This window comes from Egretta garzetta, unplaced genomic scaffold (assembly GCF_000687185.1).
Source record: "Egretta garzetta isolate BGI_Z169 unplaced genomic scaffold, ASM68718v1 scaffold51, whole genome shotgun sequence".
NCBI lineage: Eukaryota > Metazoa > Chordata > Aves > Pelecaniformes > Ardeidae > Egretta > Egretta garzetta.
In genome coordinates this window covers 4,189,666-4,213,340 of record NW_009258549.1, presented here as the reverse complement: position 1 = coordinate 4,213,340, position 23,675 = coordinate 4,189,666, and the positions used below count along the sequence as shown (strand labels likewise).

At 39.7% G+C, this 23,675-nt stretch overlaps 1 protein-coding gene across 1 annotated transcript in view; it reads right to left on the bottom strand.

Moving 5' to 3' along the window:
- Positions 1–23,675, bottom strand: part of EP300 (E1A binding protein p300) — a 63,305-nt gene that overhangs the window by 8,300 nt on the left and 31,330 nt on the right. The window contains 21 exon segments of the mRNA XM_009647864.2: positions 216–381; positions 2,120–2,233; positions 2,665–2,811; positions 3,160–3,310; positions 4,914–4,981; positions 6,093–6,170; positions 7,612–7,668; positions 10,199–10,279; positions 12,710–12,798; positions 13,385–13,624; positions 14,865–14,983; positions 15,551–15,707; positions 16,412–16,600; positions 17,065–17,213; positions 17,216–17,402; positions 18,464–18,619; positions 19,108–19,217; positions 20,037–20,114; positions 22,212–22,386; positions 22,644–22,761; positions 23,096–23,230. Of these exon segments, the coding sequence (XP_009646159.2) occupies positions 216–381; positions 2,120–2,233; positions 2,665–2,811; positions 3,160–3,310; positions 4,914–4,981; positions 6,093–6,170; positions 7,612–7,668; positions 10,199–10,279; positions 12,710–12,798; positions 13,385–13,624; positions 14,865–14,983; positions 15,551–15,707; positions 16,412–16,600; positions 17,065–17,213; positions 17,216–17,402; positions 18,464–18,619; positions 19,108–19,217; positions 20,037–20,114; positions 22,212–22,386; positions 22,644–22,761; positions 23,096–23,230 (2,764 nt within the window).

Sequence of the window (23,675 nt, the reverse complement as noted above, 5' to 3'; positions counted from 1 at the left end):
CTAAGGAATCATTTCAAATCTCTTGCTAGAATGATTTCAGAAGCTACACGCTTCAAAGAGGATATATTTTAGCCTCTTGACTTTTAGTGCTCAATTCACTTAAAACTAACACAGTAAACTCCAAGAGGCAGGCACAATGCATAAAGCAAGGAAGAAACCATGACAAGACCGGTCAACACCACACCCCCCACAATACAAACATGCACTTAACAAACCTTGTAATCATGGACAATGCGCTCCGACACAGATTTGTCCAGCATCTTTTTGTACCACTCTTGCAGTCGTTTGGGTTTGGGTATCTTTTGGTCAGGAGGATGGCAGTGGAAGATGTAGTCATCTCCTTCGCTAGGTGGGCATGCCCAGATATGTCCAGTAGTATACCTAGCATCATTAGACAAAAAAAAGTACATGTGGGCTCTGACGATCAACACTAGAGCTTGCTCTCCCTCTCTGCCACGAGATGGAGCCACCACAAAGTTGGCTGGTGTTACCAGATGGACAATAATTACAGTTCTCCAAGATTTTAATTCTAGTGTTCATCCCAGCTTCATTCACGTGATAGCATTACCACCTTTTCACCGATTTTTTCAAATTCGGCACTATACGTGGAGTAGTTTATATATAATGTGCATGCTTTCCAGTCTAAATAAAAATCAAAGCCTGATACAGACCTGCAATTGCCACCTCCCAATTAACCAATAAGAGAAAGATGGAGACGAGGTATTTCAGTAGTAAGCCAGAATTCTTTTTCCTTGAGACACTGTGGTCATTTATTATCTACCAACATTTTGAAACCATATTTACTTAAACACACAATTCACTTTTCTACTGTACATCCTCTGTTTTTTTAACTTTGAGGATCGGTTTTAAAAGGTTTCACAACTGTATCTGGGAATAAACAGTCACTGTCAACCTATGCTATTGGGTTTGCAATCCAAGTACTATGAAGAGAGATGACATCCAAATAGTAGCAGCTGCAGAGAATATAATACCACAAAGATCACTTCTTTATCCTCAGTTCTTTTCTATTAATTTTTGAAAAAAACTCCAGTAGGAGGAATAATCAGATCTCAAGTTAAAGAGAAATAACCATTCTTGCCGTGTTGAGAAACAGCTTTGTAGAACCCTACCCAAACCCTGCGAACTGCAGCCAGTTGTCATTCCTTCTGCCCAAGAAGGGAGAGATGATACTGCGTGACCAATATTGTTTTCCCAATATGAGAACCTGATGTTATCCATTAGCACAGAAAACAGCGTTAAGTGAAACTGAGGCCTGAGCTCTATGCAGCAATTTTACAGACTCACAGGTTAGAAAATACACAATAAAAAAAGCAGAATGAAGTCTAACGTATGCCTTTGAAGTACTAAGGAATAATACCATCTCACTGAGGCACCGAAGACAGAACCACCCACCTCCGTTCTGACTCCCCTAATTTTTCTCATGCAACTACTCTAAACATAGTCCCTAACAATTTCTTCATGAGTAACTCTCTGCCAAGCTACACCAGATACCTTTGACAATAGACTGATGTTTACTTCACTGCCTTTTTTACTTCAGTAGTCATGGTCATTTAATTTCCACCTCCCTCGTTTCTTCAGTTGTTCTGTGTTCTCTCCTGTGCTGTCCCAAGTATACTTTCCTTTCTCTTCTGACTCAGCAGTTTCTCACAATTTCACTACTTGTTCTAGAACAGATTTCTTAGTGGCCAGACATGTTACAGAGTTCATCAGTACAGACAGAACACACTTACCTTTCTCCTTACAAACACACTTAAGAACTTGCCAGCCCAAAGGAAAGAGCTGACTACACTATCAACAAGCCCAGCAAAATTTTATGGTCCAGATAAAGAGGCTCACTTTTTTCTACTTAAGACTTAAGGAAGTTTTATGTAAGTTTGGAAACCTAAAAATATCTGAAAAGCATGAGCCTCTCCTGAAAAGCCTGCAATCCCTTTTAGTCTTTTCTCCTTTTCAGCTCTCCACAGTTCCTGCCAAGTTATTCTATCGCTGGTTGATATTTAGGCACCATAGTCTGCACAATAGGATATAGTCATTTCATTTGCAGTAAGAACTACCTAGCACAAATGCTGCATAGAAGGAAATGTTAAAAAAGACTTACCCTAGTTTCTTGACATATTCTAGATATCCAATTAGTATTTCATGATAGACAGCAGTCCTCAAGCATTTAGGGCGGAAGAAGTGAACACTGTCAAGGTAAGATATATACACTCGCCTAAAAAAAAAAAAACCAAACCAAAAACCAAAGGCATGATGAGAAGCAGAGATTTCTAAGTAGTTCTGTAAGTTTATTCATGTTATTTTGTACATTTGAAGCATCCAATACAACAGCAATCTTCAAAGCCTCTGATCCTAGTTTACCTCTAGAAGCAGCTTTCTTTTGATATCCCAGCCTCACCTCTCTAAAACTACTCAGTCCCTTCCTTGAGAATACTGACAATTGATCCTTAAGGCAGCACTGTCTGCCAGCCAGTGTCCCCAGTAAGAAGCAACGCTGACATATTCCTTACGGGAGCTTTTTTGTTCTAGAAGCTAACAGCCCCGAGTCTCTTCCATCTGCAAGACCGAAGCTCTATACAGAACTTCAGAAGGTTCATCCAACTGAGACAGTACCAAAACAAAATAAGTGTTCATGCGGCTCCTCACCTTTGATTGGGTGGAGGACAGTCTGAGCCATACTCCTGTACATGCATCCCAAAGAAGCACAAGTCTACACCATCAATCTCTTCAAAGGCAAAAAGCGCTTTTGTTCGATAAGGGAAAGACTCTGCCATCTCTCCGCTGTCTACAAACCTGCAGATTACAGAGAGTAAAGAGGAATACCAAATATATTCACGAGAGAATATGTCACTAGGTAAAGGCAACAATGATGAAGGCTACTGTAAGTGTAATTTTAGTGCAATTTTAAAGTTAAATGCTTACAGACTACTCAAAATACAAGGCATCCACTTTTTACTATGAAAAAGATGACACTCATCACAACTAATTAATATGCTGCCGCAACATCTGTTTGTCAAGAGCTGGTCAGTGGTGAGGTTTTGAATACACAGTCTATTTTTTTGAAACAGTAGCGTGTAAGTAAATTAAAATAGCTTCTACCTCCCCCCAAAGCAAGCAAAATTAGAAATAGAAAGAACATACCTTGCTTTCATTCCTGGTTTTACTTCAACAGTTTTGTCGGATGCGTGTACCACCCTAACTGTAACCTCTCCTGCCTCAGGGTGATTCTGTCGTCTGAGGAAATCATTGACTCTGTTCTCCAAGAAGGTACCAAGTCTTGTAGCTGGTAACCCTGCAGGAGAAAAATACAGCTCTAAATATATACAAACCAGAACCGTTCAAATGCGATTTCTCTGTTCAGATGTTAAATGAAAAGCGACTCTTAATGCATGCAGTATGGTATCATAAATTAAAGCTTTATCTTTAAACACTAGCACCTCTAGATGGGGTGAGCTGCTTTTCACCTGCAGGCACGTTTATGGTTTATACATTATTTAAATGAAGAAAGACTCTGTATTTCAACCCAATTTCTATCCGTCTTAAAAGTCAATCACAATTAAGGCTCCTCCTGAATAGAAGCTATTAATTCCTTGAACTGGATTACAAAACACTGCTCTCAGACATAGCTTCAAGAGCAGACATTGCATTTGGAAGCGTATTCTGTCTATTAAGCCACACTAGCCAAGTCAGTCTCTCCACTTACCAAAAGAATATATTTCAGTAACAGAAAGAACAACTAAATACAACTCTATCTGCAAGTAATATAGTTCAGAAGCTTCTCATTTTCAAACAATCTTCATACAAAAGAAGTACAAGCATAATGTTAGCTGACAAAATCTAAAGCTGAAAGGGAGCGTAAAAATTCTGGTGCAATGGGGCCTGTCTCACCACTGTCTGTTAGTTCTGGTACACTTACGTACCTGCCAGTCAGCTTTTCGTTTTCCCTATTTGATACTTTTTCAGTAAAGCATCACTATACTACATGAAGTATGCAATACATACAGGTTGCTAGAAACAAAAGCTGATAAAAACGGTAAAAGAATCTTTGTATTCTTCCTGTATTCTTGGTCAACCTAGGAAGTTTTGATTTTGGAAAGACTCTGAAACCATTCATTGAGTGGTTTGTTTTCCACTTCATAAGCATAGCCAAAGAGAACACTTTCTGTGACTGAACTGTAAGCCATCCCTCAAATTTCAAGACAATTTACAGTCTTTGATATCCTCCTTCCTCTTTTTCCAAAGAAGGACCTTAAGAAGTAACTGCTTAACACTACAGTTAATACTTGTTAGAATCTTGACACTATTGGTTGGATGGGGATTTTTTTTTTTTTTAAGCAGAAATGTAAACACTCACTATTTGTAAGAAGTACACCAACCTAAGAAGCTTCCGAAAGACTGACTTTGTCTATAGAACAGATGGACAATGACTGCACAAGTTTCCTCCTACACTGCCTTCAAATCAGCTGCCTTGATCAAGAGGAAATGTCTACAGAGTTTTGTCACCAGCTGATGCAACCTTTATCTCCATCAAAGCTTTTAAAAGCAGCAATAGTCACGGTGACTTGAACATGTTATCATAAATTTAAGTTAGACTACAGTCACACAGCAACTATTTCCCAGTGCTATTAATACTGCAATTGATATAAAAGGATGTGTATCTTGCATTAGCAGTGCTCTAGAACAGTACGTTAACCCTCTACAACAGACTATGAACCAATGACAACAGCTGTGAATGCAAACATTCTGAAAATCACAGCATTGATGTTCAGACTGACCAGAAGAATACTCCTTTAATTCAACAAATTGAATTAAATGCAAAACAAGCATAAAAGCCACCTCTTCCCCATTCTTAACAAATTATTTAAGATCTATTGGTGCAAGTGCCAGAATCTTACTTTTAGCAGAGAATTTGTTCTCTTTCCTGGTTCGTCCTGTTTTCTTTAGGCAGCCATCACAGACAAAGCTGAAGCAAAAAAAAAATAGGAAAAAGTGAAAAAATACTCCAAGAAAGACCATAAAGTTCCTTAGCATCTTACTATTAGAAGCAAAAACTTTCACCATATCTTATCTGGACTGGAAAATACCTTAACTGAAATTTGAAATAAAAGACAGCACAAAGAACAGTGCCAGCGTAAACAGCCCAACTGTTTCAGAGCTGCAGAGGAGGATTTAAGCTCCAGGGGGTGCATCTCCTGTCAGTCACCCATGTCACCACCTGCAAGCCCAGGAAACAGGGTCTCCACTAGCAGGTCTAACAATATTGCCTTAAAGTATTCTTGGAACAAATATGTCTCAAACTGCTGTCTCTGATGAAGATGAGATACCGCAATACATAAAGCAAAAGGCTGATTTATTTTCTAAAAGCCCAAGTACACTGTAGCATGAAACAGCGGGCAGATTTTTCCTGAGTTCCAGAATGTCTACCCGCTTCTGCAACAGTGCGGGTGGGACAGCAGAATGGTAAAAGTCATAGCTTTCTTGTAAAGAAAGGGAACACAAACTCTTACAGAGCTTTATCTATATATAATTTATCAGCTTTTTTAAAAAAGCATTTAAAGCAATCAGAAAACAACCCCAGTATTTTGATCAAGAACTATGGAGTATCTAAAGACAACTACGTTGTTTTTTGGATTCAATTTGATCACTGAGGTCAAAAAAGTCAATTTCACCTGTTAAAATTTTTTAGTGGATACAAATTTGTTTCTGACTATGACAAAGCAGTATGATTTGTACAGAAAACATACCAGTATGAACGCATTACCAGAACCAATAACATCTTTTCATGAAGGACTACTATCTTTAAACATAAAAGGCTGAAACATAAGGCTGAAAGGCCCCTCTTCCACACACAGGTATGTTAAAGACATTTAAGTTTAGAAAAAACCTCTCAGACAACACAATAAGATGTGATGCCTAAATTTGATGTTACCTTACATAGTCTGTAAAATTTTCCAGTAGGAATGCAGCTTCTTCCATTAGACACTCTTTTGAAGGTAACTAATATAAGGAAGTTTATGCACTAACTCTAGTGAATCTATCATATATTCTCTACTTAAGAAGGAGAAATTCCTCACCCAGAAGGCCAGATTATCTCATTATGAAGAACACAGATCTGGTGCATTTTTCTTCCACACTCTATACATTCAACAAATCTGCAGAAGGAAAAAAGGGGGAAGGGAAGCAAGGTTAGTAATATCATTACTTGCTTGTATATTTGGTAACGTTTTATTAGAGGAGTTCTAGCATTTAGGCTCTTGAGCCTATTTAACATAGAGGGCACATCTATGCTGAGAACGGCCTCCAGAATGAATTAAGAATCTGTCAGTTCAAGTCAGATAGACTATACAGGGACACGTTATTACCATTTGCTTGCCTTACTGCCATCCACTTCACTTTTTTTTTTTTCCCCCCAAGTGAAGCCCTTCTAAGGATAAAATCTGTAAACTGCTTGTTGCTATAATGTAGAGAGGAAAATGGATGCACAGGTCTCAAAAGCGAAGAACCAGGAGAAATAGTTGGCTGTTAGTTGCCCCCCTATGCCTGAAGCCTGGGGTACATTGCAAATATACTGCAGGAAGGTGGGAAGGAAGAAAACTGAAGCAATGTCAAAGTCACTTTCAGGACACTAGCAGAGATTTAAGGACAACTGAGGTAAGTGATATGGTCTACTTCACAGATGTTGGTGAATGTAATTCTCCAAAATACTTAAGGTTGCTCCATGTACCAGTACACTCTGACTCCTTCTGAACATGTCTATTTATAAGAGTCTGAGATGTTGAATGAGTAGCTGTTGTTTACGTAGGGCATATGGTATCACACTAAGTTAAGCTTGTATTCTAGTGCTAGGCTGCATCTTCAGTATAACAAAGGGAAAGAAAAGATACGAATCAAATTACTATTCTCTCCTTCCCACAGCCCTTATAAAACAGAACTGGCTGACCCTTACGCCCTTAGAAGGATGTTGTGGGAAGAATACACATCCATTTTGCTCATTCATTTGAAAATGAAGGTAATGTTTGCAGAGTAGCAGCATAAGTGTATAATGCAGGAACACGTAAAGTGGCTTAAAAAAAACACCCATCAAGCATATAAAGAAAAGCACTGAGTCACCATCATCTTAATATTACTGAATGTCTACTATTCTGCTTCCAGAGCAGGGTAGAAAAACCATCTGATTCAAATTTAACAACTTTTTCTTTCTGCCCATGAAACATGACAATTAGAAAACCCAACAGCACCAAAAGAGCTACTGCCAAATGACCCAAATCAGTTCTGAGACTTGAGCATTTGCCACAACAGGGTTTCAAAGAGTTGTCTGCACTCATCCTTCTGTTGAACCCACATGCAAGACAACAAAATGCACTAATTTCAGCCCATGCATACAGTGTTACATATTTCTCAAGTATAGCTGTGGTGTTTGGGTTCTCAGGACAGAATGCCAGATATGCTGCTTTACTTAGCAGTCCTGCTAGCTAATAGAGCTACATAAAATTTGGAAAACATTGCAAAACAAAGCTTATGGTGAATGAATAACATGTATTTTACAAAACAGTTATAATGAAGTGAGGATCAAAGTGTGACAGCATTACTTACAGTTCAGGGTCCAGTGTATCATTTTTCCTTTTTGAAAACTGTTCTTTGTTTATTGTGCTATGGAGAAACAGGCAATAAAACTCAGTTTTAACACAAGACAACATACATTCAGGCCATACCACACACATACACACACCAAGACAAGAGTCGCAAACCGATTTTTTTAAACACTCACTGGCACTACAAGGAAAGCAGCTGTATTTCACAAGGTGACAGACAACTAAAGTATATGCCACCCTTGAGACTGCCCATGGAAAACATTCTTTTCTGTGGGACAATAGCTTGTAGAGAACCACATTGCTCCCTTATTCAGTTTTTTTTATAAAAGGATAAATGGTAAAACTTGCTGACATTCAAGTTTTGGACGAGTCTGATCAGTATTTCATAGTGAAAGTACTATTTGATGTGCCCCTCTGATATTCTGAAGGCAGAGAATTCCAATTATCTTTGATTACTGAGAAAGGTAGGTTATCTTATTTCAGATTCCCCTAGCCCTCCTCCTAGATTAACTTCAAAGGATAAATTTCAGCTTCCAAACCCTGCAAGGCCAGCCCAGCCATTACCCTACACTATCTTACCTTCCCTACAGCATTTGCAGGGCTAGAAATTCCATCTGACAGTGAGGTCCCACGTATCTTTTACACCAATCTGGTTCAAAATAGTCAAGAACAATCATAATAGAATACTCAGATCTCTGAGAATTTACTATGAAGAGGGTGGTGTAAAATGTGAGATGATCAGTACATGCCTCTCTGAGCAGCAGAGACCCAACCCAACTTGCATGAGGTGCATTAACCTTCCTATCCTTTTATTTCAGTGTTTATTCTGAAAAGTGCCACCTGCAGAATACTTCAAGCTCCTTATCAGATTAATGAGGAAGGTTCAATCTCCCAATTACCTCAAACAATTACCATAATATAGTGAGTAGAACTGTAACAGGACCTAACATATATAGCTACTAATCTTTTTTGCTTTTGTTCATTTTAACTATAGGTTGTGGGAAGAGAGGAAGGGAGCAGGATCTCTATGCCCCAGTAAAATGAGCTCCTAAGAGAAAGCCTGTAAGCAGGTGTGAGAACATTCAAAAGGGTATTTGCTCCTCACATGCAGCCTATAGTTTCCATTTTCACTACACAACAACCAAGCATTTAAATCATTATTCATGAAGAAGAATACCAGGAGCTGGAAGTACATTCTTACCATTGCTTGTGTTCAAAGAGCTTTTGACTGGTTTCATTATTGGAAAAAAAAAAATTGTATCCAGCTCCTGTGCTTTCAAATGTAGTATAAAAATCAAAAGCACTCTATGCTGCCTTCTACCCTGACTCAAAGGTTTGTGGCAAACTGTTGCAACTTATGTGTATAAGACTGTATTCTCTCAGCAGCTGAACAAAAATTTATATATAGACATGAATATATCTGATGTTTATTTATAGATTTACATGTATATAGATACTTGCTTCTCTCATATGTAAGTGCTTCATATCCCACATCTTATATTAACAAAACCGGACAATAGTAATTAAACTTTGGACCTTTACTTCTAGTAGAGTAGTAACCCATACTATCCACAGGGACACGGCCCATTGTACTGACCAACATACAAACATTATTTCTTCCTTTTTCCTTCCAGAAAGACAGATGTACTCTTATATCTTCCTGAGCCCCAGGGGATTCTTTCACTACTGTTCTAGATGCATCCATCAGCACGACCAGGATTTGGTAACATGCTGCTAATGACAACTCCTCCTTTCAGTGAAAGTTAACTCAGTTTGTCTAATTACAAACTTTGACAACTCTCCCCCTGGCTTCAGACTTCCCCAAGTTCCACGCTTGCTTCTATCTGCAATGTTCCTGCAATGCCCTCCCCCAAACAGCTTGCTTCAACAGCTCAGAGTAACTGCATGGCACTCATCTGTCCCTCAAGGGTTTCCTTAGTCTCCCAAAATTCTGTTTCAAGATTTTATTTTTTTTTGCGAGGTGCGAGGACATTACAGCAGAATGAAAGACTGTCCCAACAGTTTGTCACCAGCATGGAAAAGGCAACTAAATCCATGCATGGCCTTTTACCGTGATCATCTCAACAACTGCACGCTGTGTCTCATAAGCAGATGGCACTCCAACAGTAAAATACTTGTATGGTAAAAGGAGGTTGCCTGCTTCTGATTTGGATGAAAAATGATCTAAGTTGAATGCAAGTTTAATAGTATAGCCAGTCTATAAACAGAATGGTATGTTTGACTATTTCAAGCTATGCCTGTCACATACCTGCCTGCAGGCACGGTTAGTTTTCTGCAGTAGAATACTTTCACATTTTTCCAGAAAAAAGTGATTCCCTTCTTTCCCCTGTATTAGTATAGTTGCAGTTTTAAGCATTAAGTGCTTATTTCTCACTACAGTTCAGTCAGTCCAGATTTTAAAGAAAAAAAATATCTACAGCACAAGTCCAGGCTTTTATAAAGAACATCCCTTTATAAGGCCCACCCTCTACTAGCCTACAAATAGCAAGGACTACCTAAAACTAAACTCCTTCCCTTTGAGAACGCACTATACGAACACACAGCCCAAGCAAACACAAATAACTCACGTTTGAGGTTGTGATGGGTCATCTCCCAGAGAAACGCTCTCCCCTTGGATTTCGTTGAAGCACTTCTCACAGAAATGATACCTGTCAGCAAGAAGGCCATATTTGGGTGAACTGCTCCGTCCACACAACACAGCCCAAGCCAAGCAACGGAGCCACCAATCACAGCAGGCCAAGGAAGGGACAGGAGCAGAGAGCAGGTCATCAACGGCGACAAGGATATTCAATGATGCAGATTTATGGGCCCCACATTGTGTTTGGTTGGTTTGTTTTTTTGGTTTGGTTTTTTTTTTTTGCGCAATCAAAGCCAAGTGCAGACAATGACAAGCATGAAGGAGAAATAAAAAAACAACACACACACAAACAAAGAAATGGGGGTTTGCAGGACAAAAACAAAAACATAGAAGCAGGACAAGACAACACAAAGCAGAAAGCCAAGGCAAAGCACAGATTAGCATTAAATCTCTCAAATGGGTTCACAAGCAGCAAATGATTAAAGCAAATTAAACAAGAGTATTCCATTTTAGCATACCCATACCCTCTTCATTTTAATAATCCATGCCACGTACAGCAAAGAATTAAAATGAGAAAGGGGAAAGAGCAGAAGGAAGGAAGAACTGCTACTCTGACTTGTACATCAGCACAGCAGTTCTGCTGGCAGGAGGATCTGCAGATCAATGGAAGAAGGACAGTCTTCCATCTTAAACATATAAATGCTGAAAGGCCACAGGACTTTCTCCCAGTTGAAAGGGAAAGCTAAACATCAGAAGCTTAAAGAACAATAAAAACTGTTCTCAATATCTTACAGACATTAATTATAGAACTGTCAAACTGGATGTTAACTAAATACCTGACATTAACTACACACATAATGCTCTACATTGATATGATTCTGCCACAGCCCAGTTTGAGTGTAGAACAGTCCAGGTATCAGTACAGCAAACATTACAGAGAAAGATTTCATTTACACTTGAATAAAATTGTGATTAATTCAAGATTCTACCCCAGCCCTCAAAAATGTTCTAAAACTGTGGCCTCTCTATTACTAAGGCATGTTAATTGAGCGCACAACACATCTAAAAATAAAAAGAAATAAAAGAAAATTCAAACAAGTTTATTATAAAGCCACACTAACTAACACTATAGCAGCTGTTAAGCTCAAAAACCCCAGGTCTCAACCCTCTCTCCCAATTTCCATCCAAGATTATGCAGAGACTACTACTTCTGGAATTGTACATTTCAGTCTATAGATACATATGCCTGTTTGCATATGACAATTTACAAGTGACATATACGCGTGCATTATGCACATCAGATTTTTGAATAATAGTCTTTTGGTCTATCTAGTGCTTGCCCACAGATAAATGTAAGCAGAAGATACTAACTTATGATACCAAAAGCTCTACACTATAGAAGTCTAGATCTACAACAGTTATTATGGGAAACTATAAGCTTATTTTCTACTTCTTCACTCTTAAAAAACCTCCATTCACTGCTATAAACCTTTACAAAGCCCAAGAAGGTTAAAGATACAACTCCTGTAGCTCTTTGGTTGCTTCCACCTGACCAGGTGCTTAAGAAAACTACAATTCTTGCAAAATCTTCTTGGCTTTCAGCTAAGTCTTAGTGATTTTTTTTTTTTCTGGGGGTTTTGGGGTTTTGTTTGCTTAAGGTGTTGGAAAGAATGGAGAGCAGGAACTAAATTGATGGAGGTGACACAGTTTGGAGGTAACCGGCCCTCTGCTCTAACAGGAGCTTCCTGGTGACAGGCCAGGGGATATGGGAGTGTTACAGCATGTATTTCCCTGCTTCTTCCTGCCTTGCTTCCCCAAGCTGCAAAGAGACACCTAAGCAAGAAACCTTCTTTCAGAAGTCAGATAGGTTTAAATCCTTTAATAAACCCCAAGTCAAAACGAATAATCAGAAAAGCCGTAGAAGCAACAACACTTTACACAGCTGCTGACAGCTACTGCAAGAAAATTCCCTTAAGGAAACTTGGGAAAAAAAAGCAAGCATCAATCTACTGGATATCTGAATACACACATCTTCCAATGAAGATTTGCACCACAAAATTAAGTTTGCTCTTCAGTGTTAACATCGTGAGAAAAACAAAGACTTGCCAAGTAGAATATGTATTATGAGCATTAATATACTTGCTGCACAGTTTACACAGTGTTTTGCATGAAAAATACTGCTGCATGGTAGGAAGCAAAAGACAGACTTGTATATATGATTTGTAGAGAACTGAAGATTTAATTAACTGCAGGACAAAAATTTAGTAAAAAAATCATGTTTCTGCAAACAAAAGAGGAAGAGCAAAGACTGCAGTGAACTTTTGCAGAAAGAAATCATTAACACATAAGGTAAACTATTCAAGGGCACTTCCAGCAATTTTTTTAATCTTAAAACACAAAGGTGTATACATATAAAGAGGGTGTACATGTAAATACATGCATGCCTTTTAATAGATTTATTGCAGCATGCACAAAACCGCACCAAGTGAGTTTTCCTTACCTGTTCTGGTAGCTGTAGTAAGTGGCATCTCGAGGGATTGTGCATAGCTGTTTGCCATAGCAACACAAAGTCTGTGGCGAGAACTCCAACTGCAAAGAGGAATGGGTCGTCTTAGCAATCGTATGCGTTTTCACTTGCTCTCCGTGGGAAGCAAGTGTGACCCAGACAACAATCACTTCCACCTTATTCTGTGCACAGATCTCACAGTATTAAGCGTATCAAGTGCTAGAGTCATGAAAAACGTTCAGTGGTCTGTTTTTCTCAACTTAGCTCTTCTCCAAAGGTGGAAAGCATATCACAGCAAGACAATGAAATACACAGTCTTGATATACAGTGAAATAGAGAACACTTCTTCTGCAGTAACAAAACCGCATCTGTTTAATTTGCAACAGCAAATGGGTTCGCCCTAATCAAAATAAGCCTTCAGTTACGGACTTATTTCCAAGGGCTTATATATAAATAGATGATTTAAGAACTAGATAGAATTAGAAGATCCATTAAAAAAACCTTAAAATCAGGTTACACAGGATTGTTAAATCCTAGCAAACTTTCACAATTTTTGACACACCGTAACTGTTAACAACTAGAGCTGCTGTGTTTCCCTCCCCTCTACACCACCCGCCACCCCCCGATACCAGGAAGCAAGCAGCATATGAAAAATATTTATTTTCTTACCTTTCTTCCACAGCAATAACCAAGGCTCTGCATAACTGGGTCAATTTCCTGCTCAAACACCTCTGCCAGTTTGGAACAGTACTTATATACCCGGGATGTTTTGCGGTTATACAGCCAGGCATTATTAAACATGAGCCAGATGTCATCTACATATTGCCATGGTTCCTGATACTGTCCGGTGTCTAACTTCCTCTTGATAGTAGAAAGGTCCATGGGGTTCTTCACTATGTCAAAGTAATCCTGCAAGAATATGCAGTGTATCAAAACACTACTACGGAGCTATGTTGTGACATGACAGCATGTGCATTCTCAGCATATAAATTCTTCCGCAGTACATCAAGAAAAACAGGTTCCTCCCTGCCTCGACTGTCAAACTGCTTGGGACATACAATGAAATCTCTAAGCAATACCGTATCACTCCCCAGTGCTTCTGTTTCATTATTCCTTTATTTCTCAGGCTCTATTGCTCTTCTACTCCTGATGAAATAAAGCCACCCTAATTTTATTCAGCAAAACAAGTATTAGAAAAAGTAGGAAATGCCGATGTTTTTGCAGCCACTGTGATCTGAGGATATACACAAGAGCTTTAACAGAAAGCGACTGCTTTTAGTAGACTAGACAACCTACTAAACAAAAAGTAGTTTATTAAAGATAGGTTTCCTCTAAAGAATGCCTTTTTCCAATCCCCCCCAGCAGTTACAGAACCACTTCTCCTACAAGTCCTCAGAATATGAGAGCCATTCGAGAGCAACATTTATGCTTGCTTATAATATAGCAAGCATTGAATTTTCTGCGGTATCTATCCTAAAGAAAAAAAAAACAACCCACAACCGAAGAAAAAAAACTTCCAGGCAATAAATGTTGCCTGAAGCACCTGTAGGCCTTCTATGTATACCTATATGTGTATAAACAGTAAACTTGTGTGGTCAATCCAGAGTTTAACACACAGATCCTTGAAGGACAGTAATGCCTTCTGAAGACAGTTGTAAAACAAGCAGAGAATTCTACCTAAACAAAACCCAGAAGCTGAATAGCCTCCTCCTTGCTTTTAACAGATTAATCATCATTGACGGATTTTTATTTTTTTTTTTTAAAGCTGTCTTGATCTGCTTAACTTCCCACATATTCAGCCAAGTTTTATATATAATGAGAACCACCTATGGAATACAAGCAATAGAAGCATCACAACTTGAATCAACATCCATAAAAAGCCCACACAGCACTGGGGATCTGTTGGTAATCACTTAAAGGTACAGTATATCAGTTTATTTACCAAAAGGCACACAGAACCAAACAAACTTGGAAAAAACCCAAACTTTCCTAAGCCAGACACTGTATGTTCCACTGCCTCAGCTAAACCTCTGCAAACGCACCAATATAAAAATGTTAACAAGACAGACTTAAGCTGTTCTCAAACAGGTACGTCATAATACAGTAGTTTTGAATTAAAGCCAGGAAAGTATCTTGCTAAGACACTCACAGGAATTCCTAGTAGCTGGGGATCCACAGGCTGTCGAAATGGAAGAGACTCTGGGTCCTGACGGTAAAGTGCCTCCAGTGTTGGCATAAGTGCCTGCCGCAACTCTTCTGGCTTGAAAACTTTTGAAAAACAATCAACATTAGAGAGTGCAGAAACAGCTGTAAGGAAGAAACCTGCTGGAAAATGTGAGGTTTGTGGAAAAAGGCTACAGACAATGGTTTAAGTTACTTAACGTGGCTTGTTTATCCTCTGCAACACTGAGTTCTGAAGAGGATATTAAAGTGATCACCTGGACACAAGGAGACGGCCAAAAATATTAAAGAGAATGTTGTTTTTCTCATAGGAAGACACTGCTAAATTTAACAGAGATGGTTTACATTACAAATACGGCCCCTCTCTGAAGCCCCAAGAAAAAACTTGTGTAGAAAACCTGTAACTGAGGAGTATTTCAAATCTCTATTGTATTGATGATTTTACTAAGGCTTAATGTCTAATACTAAAGCCTTAAAGAATTTGCCCAAAGCCAATTACAAGCACGTGTTATTAGACATTTTTGTCCAAAAGCCACAAAGAACAATCCATATAAGCCTACTGAGTACCAATGAAGAAAGTTCAGATTTTTTTCCCCCCAAAGATTTCTCTAGGGAGATGCAAAGAAATTCAGTAAAAACAGTGTTCCTGCTCACTTTTTTTCTTAGACTGCCCAGCTGCCGGAGAAGACTGAGTAGCTGGAGTAGTAGGCCTTTCTTCCCCCTCTGGTATTTCAGTCTTCACTTCAGATTTCTTCTCTTCTTGTTCCATTGGGTCTGGTTTACATTCCTCCACAACTGGTTCTACTTTAACCTGGAAAGTAGTTTAGAGCCTGTCACTTAGTCTCCTGTGGAGTCACCCATCCACATTTTTCATCCTTTAAACCTATTTGCCATCTGCCCACCACTCTTCCCTAGGATTAAGGGTATCTACTTTGTAGTCAAAACTTGCCTAAAACTTGAAGAGAATGTGCTAGAACGCACCTTTAAACATCGCAGTAGAAGCAATGATGAGCTGCTAACCAGTTCTGAGCTGCAAGTAGACACACAGGTACTCATCCAGATTTGCAGGCAGGTCTGACAGTCTCTCCTACCCTGGGGCTGCCAGGGTGACACTGCTGGCAGCCATGCTCCTAGCTGTCCCCAGTGACAAGTTGTCAAAGCCCAGTGAAGCAGCCCATCGTGTATACATTTGCTGTTCTAACATTTAACAGCTGCCAATAACATCTGAAGGACTGAGCTGAGCGCCTTCCTACATTGGCATTTGCCAAAAAGCCTCACAGCTGCAACCACATTATCATGGTCCTTCCTGTGGCCAGTGGCCTCTACCACCATTTCACCACAAAACAAAGACCCATCTTTAGCAAGAGGTAGAGGAAGACAACAATCAAAGTAACAGCAGCAGGTAGCACCTGCAGCTTTGACTGAACTCTGGAAGGAATGGCTTACATGGAGACAGAAAGCATCTAGCAGCACTAGATAAAGAAATTCTACCCAACAACTGGCTGACAGTCTCACCTCAGATTTCTCCTCCATTTGCAGCTCTGTTTGTTCTGGTTCCCCTTCATCTGTTTTTATATCCATTTTCACTTCTTGCAAGGGTGGCTGCTGCTGTTCTGGAACAGTCTGCTGAGAGTTCACCTCTGTGCTGCTGGTGGATGGGGGGTTGGATACCTGCCCGTCAATGCTTACAGCTGGCTGTGAAAGCTGACAGAACAAAACACGCATTACAAACAGGCTTCAACATATTTTTCTTTCTCTAATCTACCTTGTTTCCACAATGTTCAAATGCATGCTAGTCCTTCGACTTGCTTCACCTGATGAACATACTGCTACACAACCACAGTTACAGGAAAACATGCAACAGAAACATGCACTGGAAGGCCTAGTATATAGGTAGCTACATACTGTCTCCCTAACTGGATGTTATGTTTATCCTCATCCGTGTTTCACAGTGAATTTCAAAACATGCACTAGAACTCGAAAATATTCCCTCTCTGGAAACACCAGACAATCTATAGACTTGTCTTGATGCAAAAAGGTTACTTCCCAAACACAGTAAAACCTGTTTTGATACTGAACATGCCAGGAGCTACCTCCAGTATCACAAACCAACTGAAAATTAAACCTTAAACGTTTGCAGGGAAAGCACAGTTGAAGTATTTTCTTACAGGTGTTGTGGGATGCTGAGGCTGCAGTGGTGCTGTCGGTGTGGGAACAGATGCAGTCGTGCTCTGCTGTGACAAGGGCTGCTGTTGTTGCTCTGCAGAAGGGGTAACTGGAACTGGAGGCTGGACCTGTGGAGGCAGGCAGCTGCTGCTGCCTGCTGCTGCTGTGATCCCAAGCCTGGGGGCGTGTGGTGGGGTGTCGGGGTTCGACTAGGTACTGGAGAAGGAGAATTTCGGTGCATGGGAGGCTGTGGAAGAGGTGGGCAGTGAATATGGCTCCCTTGAGAACCTGGAGCCATTGCAGGAGAATTCACAGGACAGGAAGCGCTGGTCATTTGTGCCTGTGGGAAAACAAGTACACATTTGCAATGACTTGAAATAGAAAGGGAGAGGAATTACTGTCAAATGGCTGCTTTCCCACAGTTACTGGCATACTTTTAAGAATGTGACGAATTATTTGTTTTTTTTTTTTAAACTCAATTTCAAAAGGAGAAAATCTATTCAATTTGTTTTGCTCCACATGAACATAAAGCTGTTTTAAAGTTTATTCAGCTCTAAAAGAGACATTTCAATAGAATAACTTATACTTGTCAATAAGTTTAAAGAATCACACACCTACACTCCCAGTTTGCAAAACATTTCTTTCTAAAACTACAGATATGTACATCCTGAATACGGGACAACGCACCACAGTGAAAAATTGCATTTAAATACACTTAGTGTGCCCATGCCCCCACCCCCAAGACTAGAAAACGAATTTATCATCAGAAGTAAGTACAGATGTAACTGTACCATTACGTCATTACAAAAAAATGTTATTGGTCAAGGAAAAAAGCTGTCACTCCACAATAATCTTGCCTGCAAACTAGGAAGAAGCATCAACGAGAAGCAAACTGACGTTCCCTACTTCTTCCTGGCCTGAAAGGTTCTTGCTGAAAAGGGAGAGGGAAAGGACAGAAAGGAAACTGCTAGACTGTAAGTTCAGATCTTTAGTAGTGATAACCATCCTATCCCCCAAAGCCAGTAACACACATTGGTCCTGGATAGACATGCCTTTTTATGACTTATTCTTCCATGATCTCTTAATTTCCCAGGGTCTGCTGCCTCGCTGTTAAGCAAGAAATACTTAACTACTGCATGCTGATTAACAATTTGTTCTTTGCTCCATAAAACCAAGCTTAAAAACTCCTCTGTCACACTTAAATTTAAGCCTAGAACAAGCCAACAATGACATTCTCAAGTGCTACATCAAGAAAATGCAGAATCTCAATAAATGAACTTAGTTGACTATAATTCCAAAAGCATCTTGAGAAAACAAGTTCTCCTCCATTACTACTAACTGAACAATTCAACCAGCATATGACAGAGCCCACTACACCACTTACAGAAATCAGAAACTTACTTGAGAAACTGGTGTCTGATTGCCAGGCTGAGTCATAGGCATACTCGCTGTGTTCATTCCTGGGGAAGAAGCAGGGAACTGGGTCTGCTGTAGAAACTGATTCTGACCAGAAGGCTGTCCAACTCCTGGCTGCTGCATACGTGAAGGAAATCCCATCTATTGGAAAAGAAAGGAACTCATTTCACCCAATGTGCATACACCTCCATAGTCTTTCACAAAAAACATTTATCTTGTTGCAGAAATTGACGCTTGCCACTTATCTGTAGGATACAATATGGAAAGCCTACTTATAGCTCCTCTCAAAAGACAGAAATTATGATGATTTCCCTTGTAAGCTAAGGAAAAGGATATTGATTTCAGATTGGGACCGTCACTTAAGATTTATCTTTGTTCCTTGTTTTAAGAATGCAACAGCACAGAAAGCCACTTACGTTTAATTTTTAGGCAATTTTTACCACTGAGATCTAAAGGCTTACCATAGACCAGACAAATTTTTCAGTGGAGATGCAAACGGAGGAACCAAAGGGTCAAGAGAATGAAGAAATATGGCTTGATTTTTAAAGTTTGTTTATTTATTTTAAAGGAAACCACTTCCCACAGAAGCAAACCTGTGAGCTGAACACCCAGAGGAAAGGCACACTGACCTGGTTGATGGCCCCAGCCTGGCTTAGCTGTCCAGGGTGCTGAAGAGGAGGGGTTTGCCGGGGTCCCATTGGCGACAGCTGCATGTTCATCTGGCCAAACTGATTCATTCCTGTGCATTTGTGTCAAAAAACCACACTTATAAACAAAGGCCTGAATTCTCCTCTGGGCACCATTCAATATTTGGAGAAGAAATGCTATCAGTTTCTTCCCAATTTCATTTTCTAGCAACCAGTTTTCAAGCATGCAATACTATAACGGAAATAATTTCCTTCTATCAACCAGTTACATGGAACAACTTTATATTTAAAGTGTCCAAGCTACCATACTCCTTCAGAATACAGACTATTTTTTTTCCACCCCCAAAAGACTTGTTTCCACTATCTGTTATCAAAGCTCTGAAGTTTGAGAACTACTGGAGTAGATGATAAATAACCAAAAGTGTCACATCTACTGCTGAAGATCAGCCTTCTACAGAAAGTTGCATTATCTTAATTACTTATTAGAAATTTCCTCGTTGAATCCCAAACTGAATCTTCACTTCCTTAAGTACTTTGTATGCTGGCTATGATACTTCTTGAATATGTAACAAAGGTTCTGCCCCTTCCTTCTGAGCAGTAATTCTCACCATCTTCCCTCTGCCACCAAGATGTCCTCATCTAAGCTGGCTAGGCCCACCATGTTTGACTGACCCCACAAGCCTATTTTCACATGAAAAGAAGTTCCAAAAGCATCAAGTTCTCTATTTAAGAAAGCAAGCAGATAACGTGCAGCTCAAATTCACAAGATCATGAAATGCTATTAGAGATACATATTTTATAGATATATATAAAATAGGAAAGGGAAACAAGGGCTATGACACTTTAGCAAGAGCAGCCCCATTCCAAGATTCCTTCAAAACCACAGTAGCAAATTTTCTTCAAACATTTACCTGGCTGTGCCTGCATGCGATTCATCATCTGGTTTGGCACATTGGCACGTATCAGGGTTGGGTCAGGAAGAGGACCATCTGGAAAAAAAGATATTGGAGTAAGATTATGGCATTTAGAAGACCACCAGGTTTTATCCACCAAAAATTTAATGAGAATTACACATTAAAACCCACGTGGAAAGAATAAAATGTACAAACACAGTCCAGTAACTCTAAACACTCTTCAAGAGTCCTCAAAGTGTGAAGCTAAACTTTCTTGAAAATACGAGAATGTCCCATTGCCAGAAATATCCTCTGACTTAAGATTCAGCTTTCAGAAATTGAGGACAAATTTGAAATGTGTTATCTAGGTACAACGACAAACTCTGCAGCTCGTGAACACTCCAGACTACAAGAACTTCTACAGACCACTCTACACTGTTACTGCACCTCTAGATTTAAAACACTATGAAAACTATATGGTTCAGAGTATTTATTAAAGCTCTGAAGTTTGAGAACTACTGGAGTACACGATAAATAACCAAGTGTCACATCTACTGCTGAAGATCAACTTTCTACAGAAGTTACAGCAAATAAAGTCACAGCATCAACCTTTTAAGAATCTTTCTTAGATCTTGGTAATACATCTTAGTAAATCCTGTTCTGATTTCAAGTGTAAAAAGACCCAGAACTGGATTTACCAATATATATTCAAATTTAAGCAGGAGAAAAAGAATTCAGATTAAGATTCTTGTAGCATATGCCTGGAGCTACTGGATCTTTCTGCACTGTTAGAAAAAAAACAGCAAGTTTTTGATCTCCTCAGTTGACTAATTTAAATTTTGACCCTATCTTCTTAGGCAGCTTATTACAGAGTCATGGACAGCTATACATCTGTTCCCATGAGGTGTCTTAAGAACTCAACTCTTAACTGTAAAGTATCTGGGAACATGCAGGACTGAATGAAGGAGAAAATGATTTTCTTCTGAGAAGGAAGCTCTCAGGAAAGGGAGGGGTGGCGCAGTGTGTGCTCTAGAAAGTATATTTGCAGAATAAGTTGAAAGAAACTGCTGCACTTAGTTTAAGAAAGACTACTTCAGTCTCTAGAGCTGTCAGTCCAGAATCACAGGCAGAAAAAAAAATATCTTAGAGCAGATTTTGGCTCAAATAGTTAAAAAAAAAAAATAGTTCTCTTTTACAGTTAAATCACAGTAAGGGGATGAGGTTCTGTTTAGAAATGTACGGTTTAAAATCCTGTATTTCAATTATTTATAGGACTTAACTGGAAATACAAGATTATAATGTCAGCAGATGCCTTTCTCCACTTTCGAACTAAAAATACTATCCACAACAACCAGGGTTACCTGTTTTTGTCTGTCTATAAAAATATACTAAATACTTGACACCCTACAGCACCTTATCCCTTCCTAATGTTGTAAAGAGACATTATGCTCTTTAGCAGTATTATAGTTTTGATCATTAACTTCTCTCCAAAGTCAATTTTATTCAAATATAGGAATGCATAGTTAGCAGGGATTCTAATAGTAATAATCTGTTTAGCATTTGAAAGGTCAATTCAAGTAACAGAACTACTGTGAAATAGAAGACAGCTGCATGGGGAAAAAAGTGAACTCTGGTTTTCACTGCATGCTGGAAAGGCCATTTGTCCAAAAAAAAAAAACCCCAAACATGGCATAGAACAAGCCCTGCCTAAGCTTTCAAAGGCATAAATACCTAAGCTCACCGAACATCATACTCTCTGCTTAGCAACAATATTAATAGTGATGATCATTTTGAACACCACACAACTAAATATTATGAAAATATATTTCTCTTACAGTAACCGAAGTTATTTTTAAATTAATTCTAGAAGTGAATCTAAAGAGACTGAAGTTGTATGACATTAAGAATGCAACTTCAATCTCCATCCCGTCTACCTTCAAAGTAAGTACAGAGGTTTACAATACTGCAATTTCTTCAGAAGACTAAACACTTTCACATAATTTATCATCATTAACTAAGACATAGAAAGGCAAATATTTTGCAAGTACTTCTGAATAAAGACAAGAAAGTTCTGTTTAACTTTGAGCAAGACCAGTACCAGTGAAACACAAAGGGGAAAACTGTCACAAGCCTACCAAAATGATAGTACATGATTGCCCTGCACCAGGTATTCAGGAACCTAACTGTTCTTACTTGCAGACATCCCTGGCTGCGGCTGTCCCATGTTGGGCCCTTGATTCATGGGAGCCTGTGGCATGCCTGGAGCATTCGGGATCATGTTCTGCTTCTGCAGCCTGGTTCTTCGTTTCTCCTCCAACTCCTTCTGAATCTTATAAATCTTCTCCGCTAGCAAGTGATAGTACTCTGCCTGTTGGGGAGGAGTACAAGTCAGGAAAGGAGATGACACACACATTAAGTGAAGGCAACCGGTCCCAGCGATCCAAGCTTGGAGCACAGCCTTACACACACACATTTTGGCTTGGATGGGGGTGGCTTTCCCTTTGCAGGGGCTGGTGGGCAAACAGGAGGGCAAAAAGGGGCACTGCTTAGGGAATTGCTGGCAACCATTAGGCCAACACAAGGCAGGGATCACACACAACTGGATGACAGAGGACGGCATCTCACCCTGCTGTTTGCCGATTCATCCATATACCCTTCCACTTTCCGAGCATATGCCACCAGATTCTCCATACGTCGATCCTTCAGTGCTGCAGGGTCAGGAGTAGGAAATATGGCTTGGACTCTGGGCAGGGGGGAAAAAAAAAAAAAAAGCATGCAAGTGATTAGGATATTCCCAGACCAGGATACCAGCACCAACCCCAGTGATCCAAACACAAAGCAGCAAGCAAGTCTTGTGTACATGGCTCAAGTACAGAGGGAGACTTTCCAATACAACAGCTCCAAACCAGCAGTTGCAGCTCCATCTTTCATGCTTCTGCTTTCCCTTCTCACAGACCCTGACAAAACTCATACCCTGACCCCCTGGTTTTGTGAGCCAGGCTTCCTCCTGCCCCCCATACACACCTCAGAGGCAGCAACTCACCCAACAGGAGATTGTTTTGACATTAGCTACTCACAATTTATGGACAAGGTGGTTTCGGAGATCCTGAGTAATGTCTTCATGCCACTGCTTTCGAATTCCGGTATTGGATGGTTGAGCTGTTGGCATTGCTCCCAAACTGGCAACGTTGGCGCTTTCACTCAACATGGGGCTTCAAAAACAGAGCAAGAATTGAGGGCAAAAGTCTAGTCCAAGCTTAGTCATGTTACAGTCATAGGCTCTTTTAGAATAATGTTAGGACAAAGTGCTAGTTCAGCCATTCCCTAATCAATGGACAAACTCTGCAGAAATAGTTGCACAGACACCAAAACAATGCTGTGAGAGTACATGCTGTCCTACCCAAGGATTTGGAAAACTGTAACAAAAGCTACAAAATCCAAAAGGAGAGATAGCCATCGATGGAATTTACCTCACTTGTTTATGCAAGAAGTGCCATGGGATTATTAAGCATAAGCATCACTTTTACATCTCAGCGAATAACTTGCCCCTTACTCCCACTGCAGCTCAATGGCAGGTTTCTGTTATGCCACCCTGATCAGTAAATGCACTGAAGCTTCAGGTCTGCCCAGATACTAAAGCACACAATGCCTGTAACC